We start from the raw sequence: 13,485 nt of genomic DNA, 5'->3' as shown, positions 1-13,485 counted from the left end.
TTAAGGCAAACAAATATGTTGAGTTCAGTGTGTCCTCTCTGCTTTTCTAAACACATCTGTGACTGCAGTTTCATGAGAGGAGGTGAGCTGATTTAACAGCTAACTGCTGCCAAAAGGTAGGGGTTTTGGCTCTGTGTCCTCTATCACCATCTATTCCATACCCCTTCTTTGACTTTGAGTAACTAACTCAGCAAAAAAATCTTGTTTTCATCTTGTTTAGTAAGCTGAAGTAGTTCAATAAAGGGTCCAATGAGTGCCAGAGCTGGCCTCCTGTTAGTGGTGGTAAACCATTAGATTGGCTTAGTTTTTAAGGAAACCAGAGTTAGCAGTGAATTAAGGAAAACAGAATTACTCTAGGCTGATAAATATCTTTCAAGTATAGGCCTTGCCAGGAACAGTAGGGTAAGCAGTGGCTATAAAGGGAAATGGATCAAGAAAGAATAGAACATAATTTACCCATTGCTCTTACAAAACTTGTGTTTCAACATGAGCAATGCACTGGTTTGTGAAAGGAAGAAGGACGTGGGGAACTGCAGCGAATTCAATGCCCCAGTTTCTCATGTATTTCCTACCTCTGTCCTTGCTTGGATGGCATGGCATAGTTTCTCCCATGTCTCATTGATTTGCTTTGTTCTCTTCTGGATAATGTCCATCTTGCTGTGGCCCTCCTTCTCTAGTTTAGATGCTAACTCATTTAAGGAGACGACTTTGGAATGTCCCAGAGGTTTCACCTCATTTACAAAATCTTTAAACTTTTCCTCCAGCACCTGTGGGATAAATGGGGACACAGACTTAGATATAAGTATTTCTGCCTACCTCTATGAGAAGGGTAGAAGGAGTCACTTTCTCTGTACTGTAACACAAAAGTTATGTAATTCAGTCCACAAGTGCAAATCACTTGATAAACACAGATGATCTGGAGTCAGAAGAAGATATCTATTGTCATGATCATTTAACATCTTATGTCCCAGAGAAAAATCACCCACATCCTGACAAACAGATGCTGCCCAGATCAAAAGCTAAGAAACGTAACCTGTAGGCTGTCCACATAAGCAGCAGTTGTTGAGGAGTGGACACTATGACTTACACCTCTCTGCACTGTGTGGCCTGAGGAGAAATTTATCCTTGAAATCAGCAGCTAGAGATGTGAACGCTGAATCCCAGTGTTTTCCACTGAAATTGTTGCAAGACCATGGCCCTGGTCATGTCACATTTTTTAGGCATGTCAAATTTATAATCAGGGACAGCAGTGAAGTGTGTTGACCTTACCTTATCCCAAGAAAAAGCTAACTTTCTGATGCACCTACTTTTTCTGTTGGAGAATGCTACCTCACTGTAACAAGCTTCACTGTCAGCAGCTACACAAAAATTTCAGCAAATATATTCCTGCTTTGCCATACAATATATACAATACCTTTTATTTGCTTTTACCTCAACATCATCTAAGTCCTGCCCATAGTCATTGGACTCTGCTACAGACTGTTTACTGGAAAGCCATGTATCCACCATCTGGAATTCTCTTTCAAACTGATAGAGCTGGAATTGTTCTTGCAGGCATTTTCTCTGTGTCTCAGCCTTCTGTAGGAGCGACTGATAGTCTGCTAGGATCCCCTGGAGTTTTGAAAGTATGGCTGGACTGCAAAGAACAAGAATGAGAAGGTATGCCTTTGTTTTACTGTTGTTTTTGAACATTGCCTTTTCTGAGAGGTTGAATTTGCAATGCCTTCAAAATATAGAAGAAACCAGATAACATCATGGAGTGAGTTATGCCAAGCCATCAAAACCAGCTAGTTCAGGAAATTAAAGTATGTCATACGAATGGCTGCTCTTTTCACTTCCCCCTCCCCAGATATAAAAGCAAACTGGCAACGAAAAACATGAACTGTCAAGAATGTCCATTTCCTTTTCCAAGCACAGTGTTTTTCAAACCTTTATGAGTAAACAAGAACTAGATGACAGTTCCTAGGAATAGACAATGGACAAAGAAGCTGATCTGTACTAATTGGCCTGTTGTAAAAAAACCAACAGTCATTAAAACATTGAAACAATCATGAAGCTTTTCTGGTGCTGACTGTGTGTGATGGTGGTGAAAGAGGGATTGATGACCCCTGAAATCATATTTCTGAATGAGCCATCAAACAGCTACTGAAGGTTGAACTTTTCTGTATTTGCCTTCTCTGGGCATTTCTGACCTGGAGCAGAAGCCTGTTTTCACTTTCCTACCTCTCTGGGCTGTCTTTGTTTATTAAACTGGCACCTGTCTCCTGCACTTTCTCGATCCGGGGCCTGAAACCATCCATGTCCAGCTTAGTAGCTTCAAGTTTACGAAGTAAAACTTGTGTGGATTCTTCATTCTTCCCATAATCAGAGGTCTCCAGAATGAAGCTCCTCTCTGCCAGCCATGCCTCCACTTCCAGTAGCTGTGTAAAATACAGGGATGAGCCTGAACATAGCTGTGATTTAGGTCAAGACAAAGAAAACTGGAAAGCAGTAGTGCCCAAAGAGACACATCAGTGAAAATAGAGAGCAGCTTAGTTGCCTCCCTGTAATGCAATCTAGCAGACACTGTTCAAAAAAAAAAGTGTACCCAGAACCCAATAATTACAGTTACATGTTTATCTCTGTCGTGGTTCACTGCAATTACTTGGAAAAGTAACTGTTGTTTTTCCACTGTATCCATGTTTAACAGATATGAAAAATCAGGACAGTATGAATTCTGCTCCTCTCTCAGCACTTGCAACCATTCAACAATATAGGTATCAGTCTTTTTAAGCAAAGAAAGACCAAAATAAATCTCTTATGAACCATCTTTACCTCATTCAGGAACAGATGGGCCTCATAAGACTGCATGAGCCGCCGTCTCCGCTCTTGAGCCTCTGCTTTCAAGGTTTCTATAGAAGTCTCAAGCTCCTTCAGATGCTCCATAATCTTGCGAGAGGCTGAGTGGCCTCCCCTTACCAGTTTCTGCCCTGTACTGAGCACTGCTTTGGTCAAAGCATCTCGACTGCTTATCTCATTCTCCAAATTCTGGAAAGAGTAGAGAGTAAAATGACAGACCAAAATTAAAAGCTATAGAGATTTTAATACTAGATAATGTAGTCATGTAATTCCATTGTAAATCTGTTTTCTATACATGAAGATGGGCCAGAGGTGCAAAGTCTGAGTGAATGCTCAAAGTGGAGTGGCAGGATTTTTTGGGGTGAAGGGCTGATTATAGAAATAAAATATAGTCGTGAATTTTGGACCTTGGTGTGTATCCACCTCAGAGTGTGAAGGGAAGAGGTTCTAACCACAAACCTCTTATCTGTAAATTCCACTTCCAACCCATTACACGGTGTTTCTTGAATTAAAATGTGTCTAGGGAAGAACAATCAATTCACCTGCTCATCAGTATTTATCACTTGCCAAAACCTTTGTAGAAGATGCAGCTTTGCACAGCAGCCATTGCAAACACTGTGGGTACACATACTACCAGGCAGCTCAGAGGACAAGGAGAGAAGAAAACTTCCTGAACCAGTTCTCAAAGACTTTACTTGAAATTAATTTTTGAAGATGGGTGGATTTTAAAACTGTACGCATACCTCCCTGTACACCCTCATATGATATTTGCCTGGGTGGGCAAGGACCATGCCATCAATTTGTCTGTGGGCAGATAATGCATTCCATGGCTAACTATGTCTGAGCATCTTGAGCACAAACCCCGCCATTTTACAACTGTTCTGTTTATTTTCATAGCTATGAAACAGGCAGTTTCAGAGTTAGGCTGCAGTGCTGTGTTAAGGTAGAAGAGATGCCCTCCCTGAGGAGAGGAGTTGCTTTTTAAGTATCAGACTTGGCTAGAAAAGAGCTCTGATTCTAATCTTGCCTTTAACTTCCCCCTATTAATTTCAAGCCAGCCACTATGTTGTTGAAAAGTGATACCGTATCTGACCCCAGCAGAATGGAATCCAGTGGCAAAGATTATAAAACATCTTGTACCGTGTATTAATAATAAGCTAGCAGCATGAAGAACAACTTTGCAGTTGAACATTTAGGAACGTGTATTCACAGTACTTCATTTATAACAAGAGGAACAAAAAAAAACCCCAACTGAAGGGGGGGAGTGAGGGGAAACACTGTTCCAAGCCAAGCAGCTGTGCATACACATATTATATTTGTGTGTAAATGCAGTTTTGCAAGACAGTATTTTGAGGTTTTTTTAGGTTGATACATTTAATGCACAATCTCTTTTGTGGTAACAAACCAAGGACTGAATTTTGCACATCTGACTCATTGAGACAAAAAATAGAGAGTGGAACTAATAGCATATTCAATTCCTGACTGTTATGTTACCTCTGACATTTGTTTACCTGTAAGCCAACATTAAAAAAAAAAGTGTAGAGACTCTAGCTACTAAAAGATTGAGAATTTAAAGCTTAGATTTTAATCCTGCTTGCAGGAGAGTAAGAAGCAAAATGGCAGGAAGAATCAGCATTTTATTATGCACTGGTATTATGGTCTGTATCTCTCATTCTCACAGTTCATTGAAATATTTTGAGACCTGGCCAATTAACACAAAGACAATTGCAGCCTAAAGCAGTATCTCCACTGTTCCTTCAGTTATCCCAAATATTTTCTCAGATTAATTCTGCTCAAACATTACTTTTTTCCATGAACCTAATTACTTCCCTACCATGTCAATCAGCTCATAATTGTTAGGAGTAATTGCATACATAACAGCATTTATACTTTTAATCATGATGAAACAAGTTTCTTGTTCTTACTGTTTAATCTCAAAGTCACCAACTGCATCTTGCTTAAATACAGAATTTTTACAAATATGAGAATTACACTGAATACTAAGAAGGTGCAAACTACTCAGGATATACCCATGAATCTTACTCAGGAATATTCTGGAAGATGAATTTAAAAATCTTTTACAATTCTTCATTAAATTGTGAGTATACCTAGGATAAATCAACTTTTTAAGAGACTTCATCCCTGTCCTAGTATGTCACCTGTAGCAGCCTTGACTTTTTACACTGGGGACATTTCAAAGTTTTTGTAAGTTCAGATTTTTATTTGTAGACCTGTAGATTGCACCAAATACTTGGACTTTCTCTCTCTCTCTCCATATATATATCACATACACTTCCACTTTATAAGATGTTCTGTCTTTCCCAGAACTACTGCAGATTGCACAGATTTTCCCCGCATAACCTGGCACTTAAGTGGGCTGTCATTTGCTAACATTAAATATCAATAGCTGCTGGAAACTATTAGCAGGATTTTTTTTTTTCTTTCACCTTGTGTTTGCAAAGAGACAGTACTCCTTATTAAAAAATAATTAGGAAGGCATCTGCTGTTTTATTGGTATTTGAGATGAGGCACTGCTTTCTCTGATAGCTCATCTGAACCTTGGAAATAATTCAGCAGCTATCTTGAAGGCTACCACTGTAATGAATGTTGGCTAGGGATCATCATAATATCCTGTTAACTCCCTCCCTCTAGAGTAGAAAGAGTTTTGAGGAAAGATGTTTTCCTGGGAGCTCATCCTAAGATATCAATGGTTGGAGCTGATGATCTTAAAGGTCTTTTCCAACCTTAATGATTCTGTGATCTGAGCAATGAGCTTGCTTTAATGTACTTACTGAGTTTCAAAGCATATTTGTTAGGACATGTGTTGCTCAAAGAAGCTATGACAGCATGTGCAATAGTTTGTAAGATCTATTTTGTATTGCAAAGGCCAGGTTTTGAGCTCAGTTCACAGAAAGCACCAATGTGTCCACAGAAAAGCATATGATGTTGTACCTACACCACTGCAACGATAAGCAGCATGGAATCTCATATGTTGCCAAGTCATAGACATATCCTTTGAAAAATGCTATTATTATCAGTAACCCTTGGCATCATGACTCCTGTTAGTCAAAGCACAGCAGCTGAAGTTTGCCAGAGGCAAATTGAATTCTGTGTTCTCTCTTTGATTCTAAAGATTGAGAATGGTTCTCACATGACATTACCTGGTGCTTTTCTTGTAGACTCTGAACAGTTGGCAGGGATTGGCCATAATCCCTGGAGGAAGCCATGGGGAGCTTCTCACGAACCCAGGCCAACTCCTCATCAACATCTCGAAAGAACTGGTACTGAAGTCTGCTTGCCTCCAGACTCCCACGTCTCTCCTGCAGAGGATCACGTAGACTTTTATATCTGTAGGTTTTAAAGGGAACCCAATGAGGACCGCAGATTAATAAGGAATAAATGCAAAATACTCTTTTCAGAATGATGTAGAGAAAGAAAGAAAAAAAATATGCAGGGAAGAAAAAGGCTGATAAAAATAGGAAAAAGATGGCAGGAGACAGGCCAGGCGCTCACACACCTCTGCACCAGTTGATCCACTCTCTCTTCTAGTTCGTCAGCAAGAAAATGCTTCTCCTTCTGGAATTGCTGAGTTGTGACCACAAGCTCTTGCAGCCGGTCCCTATGGCCAGCAATATCTTCCTCCAGATCCTTTTGTTTCTTCAGATGACTGCTCAAAACCACTAGATCATTGTTACTATATGGTGCTTTCAATTCATTTTCCACATCTTCCAACCATTTCTCCATATCCTCTACACTTCGCTGAAAATGAAGGCCCTGAGGACAAGCAGGAAGAAAAGTTCATTAAACCTTTAGGACAGACAATATGATATAAAAATCTTGGCCACTTCCAGTAAGAATTACACACAAACATGGATAAGCTTCCCAGTGCTCATTGAACTCTTGCCAGATATGATGGTCATCCAAATGAAGAAGAGAATTCACTCAGAGTGAACGCAAGAACAGATGTAGATAACATCAAGAGCTAATCTTACTTGCATTGCACTAATGCAAATGATGGACACAGTACCTTAAAAGGAAGCCATTTAAAGGGAGAGCTCTATTTTATGCCCACAGAGTGTCTGACAACCCATGCAAAACTCACAGTCATGAGAAATCATGTGCCTGGAGATAGAATGAAAAGAAGCTGTGAGCTTCTTTCTCAATGTGTTGCAGAAAAGATGCCATTGGTGCAGATGCAGAGAGTTGACATACATGAGTGAGCACATTTTCCCTCAGTATCCCTCTCTGGAATCCTGATTTAAATCAGCAGCACAAAGCAGAAGGGAACACAGCCTACAAATCCGTTTCCCTCCATAGGGATCTCCAATTCTCCTGCTGATTCCATTCAATCCGTCCACACTTAGTAGTTTCTTTGCTCTAATGGTCTTGAGGGATCAAGTCCGATTGTATCGTGACACACTCGTAGATGAGACGTGTAGCAAGGCAGCTGTGCTATCTCTGGAAATGACACCAAGACCCAGCGACTGCCATCCCTGTATTACCTTGTAAGCATCCTGCAGCTTGGCCCGTTTATCCTGGCAACTTGCTAGCAGTTCCTCCCATAGCTCTTCCATTTCTTGTAGTCTGGACTGAATGGCTTCAGGGGCATAGTGCCTCTCACGGAGCATCTTCTCCCCTTCCTATAGCAGAGAGAACAGTCAAAGTTTTCTTCCTTTGCTGAATGCACCAGAATATATCGCTTTTGCCTCCATAAACAACGTCTGCTGGCACTATTATGTAAAGGGCCGCTGCAGCCATCACTTCCTGACATAACTGATAGAGGCTGCAGAGACGAAGAAAAAACAGATAAAGGCAAAGTGCTTATTGAAACTAGGGCAGAGACTGATATTCCTGTTTTTCTGTCCTCTAAAATTATTTGAAATGCTAGAAAACAATATTAGAAGACACTTAAAAGGTAAAGAGAATCTTCATTAAGCAACAGCTACATTGCCTAAAAGTTGGCAGGGAGCCTAGTTTGCAAGCACTCAGTTTTTTCTGTGATGTCCCACATTCTGTGATCACTGTTTGAGATTGCCCAGCCACCTATCATTTTTTATCACCTTCCTTGCATGCTAAAAGAGTGAACTATCTATCTCATACAAGCAAACCACTGTATGAGGTAAATAAAACCTCTTTTAACCATGTACCGCTGTACCACTGTATTGTAAGAGTCTGTCTGCATTTCTAATCCCTGAGCTGCAGATGCTTAACAAGTTGGCAGAAGAAGAGGTAGAGGGGACACTGCAAGACCTCCATCAGGTAGAAGATTCTGTAGGTATATCCTTAAGGTGGGACCAAGTTTGCTTTAGAAAGCTAAACTGAACTATTTCTACATTTTGCAATGGGGAAGAGGAGGCATAGCAAGAGAAGGATGCTGTACCAGGACAGCAGATGTTAGTTTCCTCTAAAGAGCAATTAGTAAGGCTATTGCTAACAAAAAAGACAGGGCATCAAGAAATAATGAGAGAGAGATTGTGTAAATTACTCTTTAAAAACAGGTTAGTTCAGAGAGAATTGTAACTCTACCCCTTAACCCACCTGTTGTGTCTGCACACAGAGGGGTTAAAAGTCTTTTTTTTTAAAAAGGGGGGTTGTTTTACAATACTGGATGCAGGTGAGTCTGAGGAGGGAGTCTATCTTTATTGCTTAGTTATCTATTGCAAAATACAGCTAGTAAGCACTGTGCTGAAAATAAGGTTAATAAACATGTAACAGTCTGTCCTTCCAAATGCATCATCTGATCACAGCTTCTGCCAAGTATCTGACGAAGCTTGTCAGACTTCCCTCATATCTCTCCTACTAACATGTCTCTGCAAAGGCAACACTTGAAAACTCTTCTTGATTCTTTTTGTTGGATACATCTTATCTGACTTGTTGAAGTTGTGCATCCAAGCAGGTAGGTTCCCTGCTGGAAAGAAACAGGTGTACCTCTAAAGCGGCATTCACCCCAGAGAGAAGTCCCTAGAGGTAGTGGATTGAATCTTTCATTGAAAGCACCCGTCTCTTTCCATTGCATGCACAATGAATACAGATAGCAAGATCACACTAGACAATAAGAGAGAAGTTGAAAGAAACTGATGGACACAGAAAGTTATTGATGGACTAAAAGAATAAGCTTCCCAACCCTCTCAGAGACAGGGTGAATGGTGTGAGTGAGGGGACAGTGATTCCCCCTCGCTTGTTTGAGACTCAGACTGTCCGCAGATTCTTTCATGCCAGTTGCCCAGCCTTGCCATCAACCCTGCTTCTCTCACAGATTTGATGGCGTCCAGGCGATTTCTGTTGGCCATGATCTCTGCTTGGAAAGTCTGGTGCTTCTGCAGTTTGGTCTGCAGATTGCTTGGATCCTTCCAGCTATCATCCTGGGCAATGCTATTCTTCTCATTGATCCAGGCAGCCACCTTTGGGGAGGAAAGAACAGAAGTAGACAAAACCTTCAGTGTTTCTTCAGCTCCAACCTGCCAGGCTCTCCTCTAATATGTATAAAATATGGGACTAATGAGTGGGGACACAAATGAGTTGTCCTTCTGAGATTCTGCTTCCCTAAGATCTTCCTGTGTTTCATAATGAAGTCACCCCTTATCTCTGTTTACCAGCACTGTTACCTGGAAAGGGGGCTGTCTCCATGAGATAGTCCCCATGCCGTGAGAAAGTGTGTGGGCACATACGTGCATGTACACATGTGTACATGAGGGAGAAAGGGCAATTATCTCCCTATTTCTAACCCACTGTCAGTATCTCACAAGAAAATAACTAAGTTGTCTCTTCCCATGAATTTTAAAATAGTGACACACTCCCTTTTAATGCATTTATTTCTTTTGCATTTTTCTGGCATCCAATGCACAGTAGATCTTTCATCTGGTGACTGGAGGGAAGCTGTGACTTGAAAGCTGAAAAATATCCCTTCACACTTATCCTCATCTTTCCCAATATAATCTCATTCCAGACTCAGTTCCTTGATTTTTTTCATAGTAAATGCCTTCAGGGATTCAGACCTATGCAGCACAGTATGTTATAAGAAACCAGGAATCTTGTGTAATTGTACCTCAAAGGAATTCCTCAGCAACTTCTGCAGAAGCCTTGATTCCTCTAGCAGATGTCTGCGAGCAGCAGCATTCTCCAGCAGTTTCTCTTTCCTGAGATGAAGACAGTTGTGTGAGGTAAAAGCCACAAAATGAATTAGGCAGGATAAGGGTTTTCAATTTTCATCTCTAAAACACACATGATCTAACCCTCCATTCTCTAGGAGAGAACGGTCCAGAATATGCAGTCTCTTATGATTTGGACTGTCAGAGAAGATGCTCAAGACACTATAAGAAGGATTACTAGCTGATAGGTATGTTTAAAGTACACACAAATTCTGTATATATGATATCTGCCTTTATTGCCTTTCAGGGTACAAGAGAACATAAACTCAGCATGTTTCTTATATGGAAAGCCTGTGAGTATGATGGTATTTGTCATTGATAAACCAAAGCTACACCATTCTTTCATCATTTTTCCAAATGTGGACTTTATTCAGCAGCACTTTATTCATGTTAATGCAGGCATGAGATAGTTTGATCATATGAATAAATTCAGATGTTCACTTTAATCGCAAGGGATCTCCAATCTCTCTTTGTAAATTTTACGTATAACTTTTCATCTACCATAGTACTGAATACAACTACTTCTACTGTCAGCTTTTGTTTAAGATGAACAATATGCAATGTGCTAAGAGAAATAAAATAATTCACATGAAGGGACAAGATCTGATCACAAAAATTGCAAATGCTTTAATAGATAATTTGAGCAGGGCTTTAAGGTCAACTCCATTAGAGCAGTGAAAAGGCAGTTGTGTAGCAAATGACCTTTCTCAATGGTATTTAATGATAATGAAGTATTTAATAGCACAGCAGGCCTCTGTCTTTTGTTTGCAGTACTGTCCCTAAGGCCAGGTCAGGCTACAGAATTACAGAAAAACTGCCTTTTTCTGAATCCCTCTCCCCCTCCACTTAACTGCATTTTGGAAACCTCCCAACGTAATATTGATTAGACTTAGGCCAATTTGGCAAGACCACAGTGCAAAGCACAAAGTTGAGTAAATGCAAACCAGTTTATGGTTCTCTTAAAACATTTAAGGATGTTAGCCACATGGGGAGAGTCTCATTGCAAAAAAGATGGGTGGCTGACATGGGAAGAGTTTGACTTCACCTCCTCAGAACAGCCTGGCATCTGTTGGTGATGTTGTCTGAGTCATAATGCTTGTTCTGTGTTAGCTGCTGAGCAAATGAAGCCATCTCATCAATTTTCTCCATCTGAGCTTCCAGGGCTTTTTCAAACTGCATGTGTTTCCGCTGTAGGCTCTCCACACTAGACACTGAGTCCTGGATAGAATTCAACAAAGGGAGGCTGCTTTCAGTCAGAGTTTTTCCATCCACAGCACTGATGATCCAGAAGCTAAATGGTATTTACCCTACATTTACAAGATGTCCAGAAAATTTATCGGTCTTTGAAATTTATTGGCATTGAATCTGAGACTTGGGGCGTAAATAATGTTCTATGCATGGTCTGAGGCCATTATTTCGGGGTCAAAACTGCACTAACTGCTGGATGCTTACCTTCTGCTGCATATTGTTGTGCTGCATAGAACATATCACTTCTCAAGGGATAAAGCATCAGCTCCTAATAGTACATCAATCTTAAGACAGATGCTATTTTGGAAGCAAATGTGGAATGCCAAACTGAGATCAGAAACTCTGATGTGCGTGAACAAATATGTCACAGAAAGAGATTAAAATTAGAGCCTCGGTTTCAACTCATGGAATTTAGAAGAGCTCAGATCCAGATTTGAATTTGAGGACTGGGGTCTGACATTACAGTTAATCTGGAGAGAAACACAGAATTTGACTTCTTGTAACATTTGTGAATCCCAGGCTTAGTGATTCAGAGTTCTCTTTTCAGCACCCCTCTGCACTTTTAATTTTAGAATCAGTGGTGTCAAAATGTTTTTACCGCAATAAACTCTGCTTTCCCACTGTTCTAAAGGAAGCAGTAAAGCTCACATTAAATGGGTCAGAAAAAAATCTAAACTTCTCGATGCTTACATGAGTCACTGGAAGGGAAGGTACTCACACAGCATTTTCTGTGCATTGCTGAGCTAAATATGACTGGAAAATAAGTGGTTCCTTCTAAGTCTTATATACTTCAGTGGGTGGACTGTAAACACATACCTCCAGGCTGAAAATTAGAGACAGACACCAGCCACTAGCATTATATATTTTTCGTGCCATTTGTACCAATTATGCCTACACTGAACTCTGAGGTGTAATTGTAGTTCCTGCAAAGACAACTAATTTGGTATCACTACCTGTACAAGGTGCAGGATAAGCTAAGCATCAGCAAGTATACCCAGCATCCTGCATAGCTTTTGCAACCCATGGATCAGTCTGTGGTTTCAGTTATTGCAGTGTGACTGGTACCTGAGGTAGGTAATTTAAAGCTACATTGAGTATGTCAGCAGTGACAGCAGTGATGACTTGCACACTGCTGGTAAATGTATTTGGGTCAGATATAACAAGTTAGAGAGATGCAGTGTCATTTTCCTGCTATAGTCAGAGTAGTCGGACTGTTTCATTGCTCTTGGGGCTGACAATCCTATCCTGTGTAAATTATCAAGGAACGAAATCTGATCCTAAACTGTCAACAAGATTGAGCAGTAACTTCAGAAGGAGGGAGATCACAAGAAGGTTCAGAACACATCATCATACTTGACAGCTCCCTTTCTTCCAAACCGATGGCAGAAAAAATTGTGTTTTCTCAGAGCACCTACCCCTAAGTCCTCATTGGCTAGGAAAGCCTCTTTGCTGCTGAGCCAGCTCTCAGTCTGTTCCACATAGCTGTAGAATTTCTGTACAAGGAAAAAAAGCAGTCGTAAACATGCTGTAAAACAGAGGCAAACCTGACTTTGGCCGAGTATGCTGAAAAAACCAAACTCCCAGGGCTATTCCAAAAATTAACTGCATAGCACTGGATGGCAATAAGCATTAGATGCCACAAAAATCACATGCATAACAATTATCATTGTAACTTTCTGCTTTATAATATGATTATTTCTTTTTGTCTAAGACATAGGATACAATACAATTACTTGTAGCTTGTTTGCTAATAGTGTAGAGTGCTGTGAAAGGTAACTGGCCAATAAAAAGGACAGTAACATGGCCTGAAATAAGTAGAGTGTAATACATAAAGAAGCATGAAAGCAGCCCTTACCATATGGTCTAAGTTCTGATATATATGAAGCTTTTTAGATGGGACTAGTAGCACCAACTGTTATTTAAGGTACTTGACATTCCCCATTGTGAAATCTCCATTTCAGTTATTTCTAACTTTTGCCAACAAGCCATTTGAGCAGAAATTTCATAAGCGAGATGACTGTTACAGGGAAGTATTTCTGGAAAACTGCAGCCAAAACAGTTCTTTTCATAGAAAAAAGCCAGGGAAAAATACAGTATGCTAAATTTTTCTTCAGATAATTTTTGTTTTTTAAATATTTGCCTGCCTCCATGTTTTTGGGGGAGATTATGGAATTTGGTAGAGTAGTGATGTTCCATTTTACATATGTGCCTTTTGCTGCATGAGAATTTGACCAAGTTCTGCTAAGTCTTA

General features: G+C 40.3%; 1 protein-coding gene across 1 annotated transcript in view; it reads right to left on the bottom strand.

Annotated features, from left to right (window-relative positions):
* The window catches only part of SPTBN5 (spectrin beta, non-erythrocytic 5), a gene marked incomplete at its 3' end in the record, with an annotated part of 99,051 nt that overhangs the window by 11,876 nt on the left and 73,690 nt on the right, over positions 1 to 13,485 (bottom strand). The window contains exons 45-55 of the mRNA XM_082000514.1: positions 12,650 to 12,727; positions 11,032 to 11,204; positions 9,884 to 9,974; positions 9,093 to 9,239; positions 7,341 to 7,478; positions 6,356 to 6,612; positions 6,000 to 6,186; positions 2,815 to 3,027; positions 2,224 to 2,420; positions 1,432 to 1,636; positions 573 to 767 (exon numbers count right to left, since the gene is read on the bottom strand). Of these exons, the coding sequence (XP_081856640.1) occupies positions 573 to 767; positions 1,432 to 1,636; positions 2,224 to 2,420; positions 2,815 to 3,027; positions 6,000 to 6,186; positions 6,356 to 6,612; positions 7,341 to 7,478; positions 9,093 to 9,239; positions 9,884 to 9,974; positions 11,032 to 11,204; positions 12,650 to 12,727 (1,881 nt within the window). The remainder of the gene's footprint in view (positions 1 to 572; positions 768 to 1,431; positions 1,637 to 2,223; positions 2,421 to 2,814; positions 3,028 to 5,999; positions 6,187 to 6,355; positions 6,613 to 7,340; positions 7,479 to 9,092; positions 9,240 to 9,883; positions 9,975 to 11,031; positions 11,205 to 12,649; positions 12,728 to 13,485) is intronic.

This window comes from Phaethon aethereus (genome assembly GCF_964289735.1).
Source record: "Phaethon aethereus genome assembly, chromosome: 5".
Classification (NCBI taxonomy): Eukaryota; Metazoa; Chordata; class Aves; order Phaethontiformes; family Phaethontidae; genus Phaethon; species Phaethon aethereus.
This window is presented reverse-complemented; position numbering and strand designations above follow the sequence as displayed.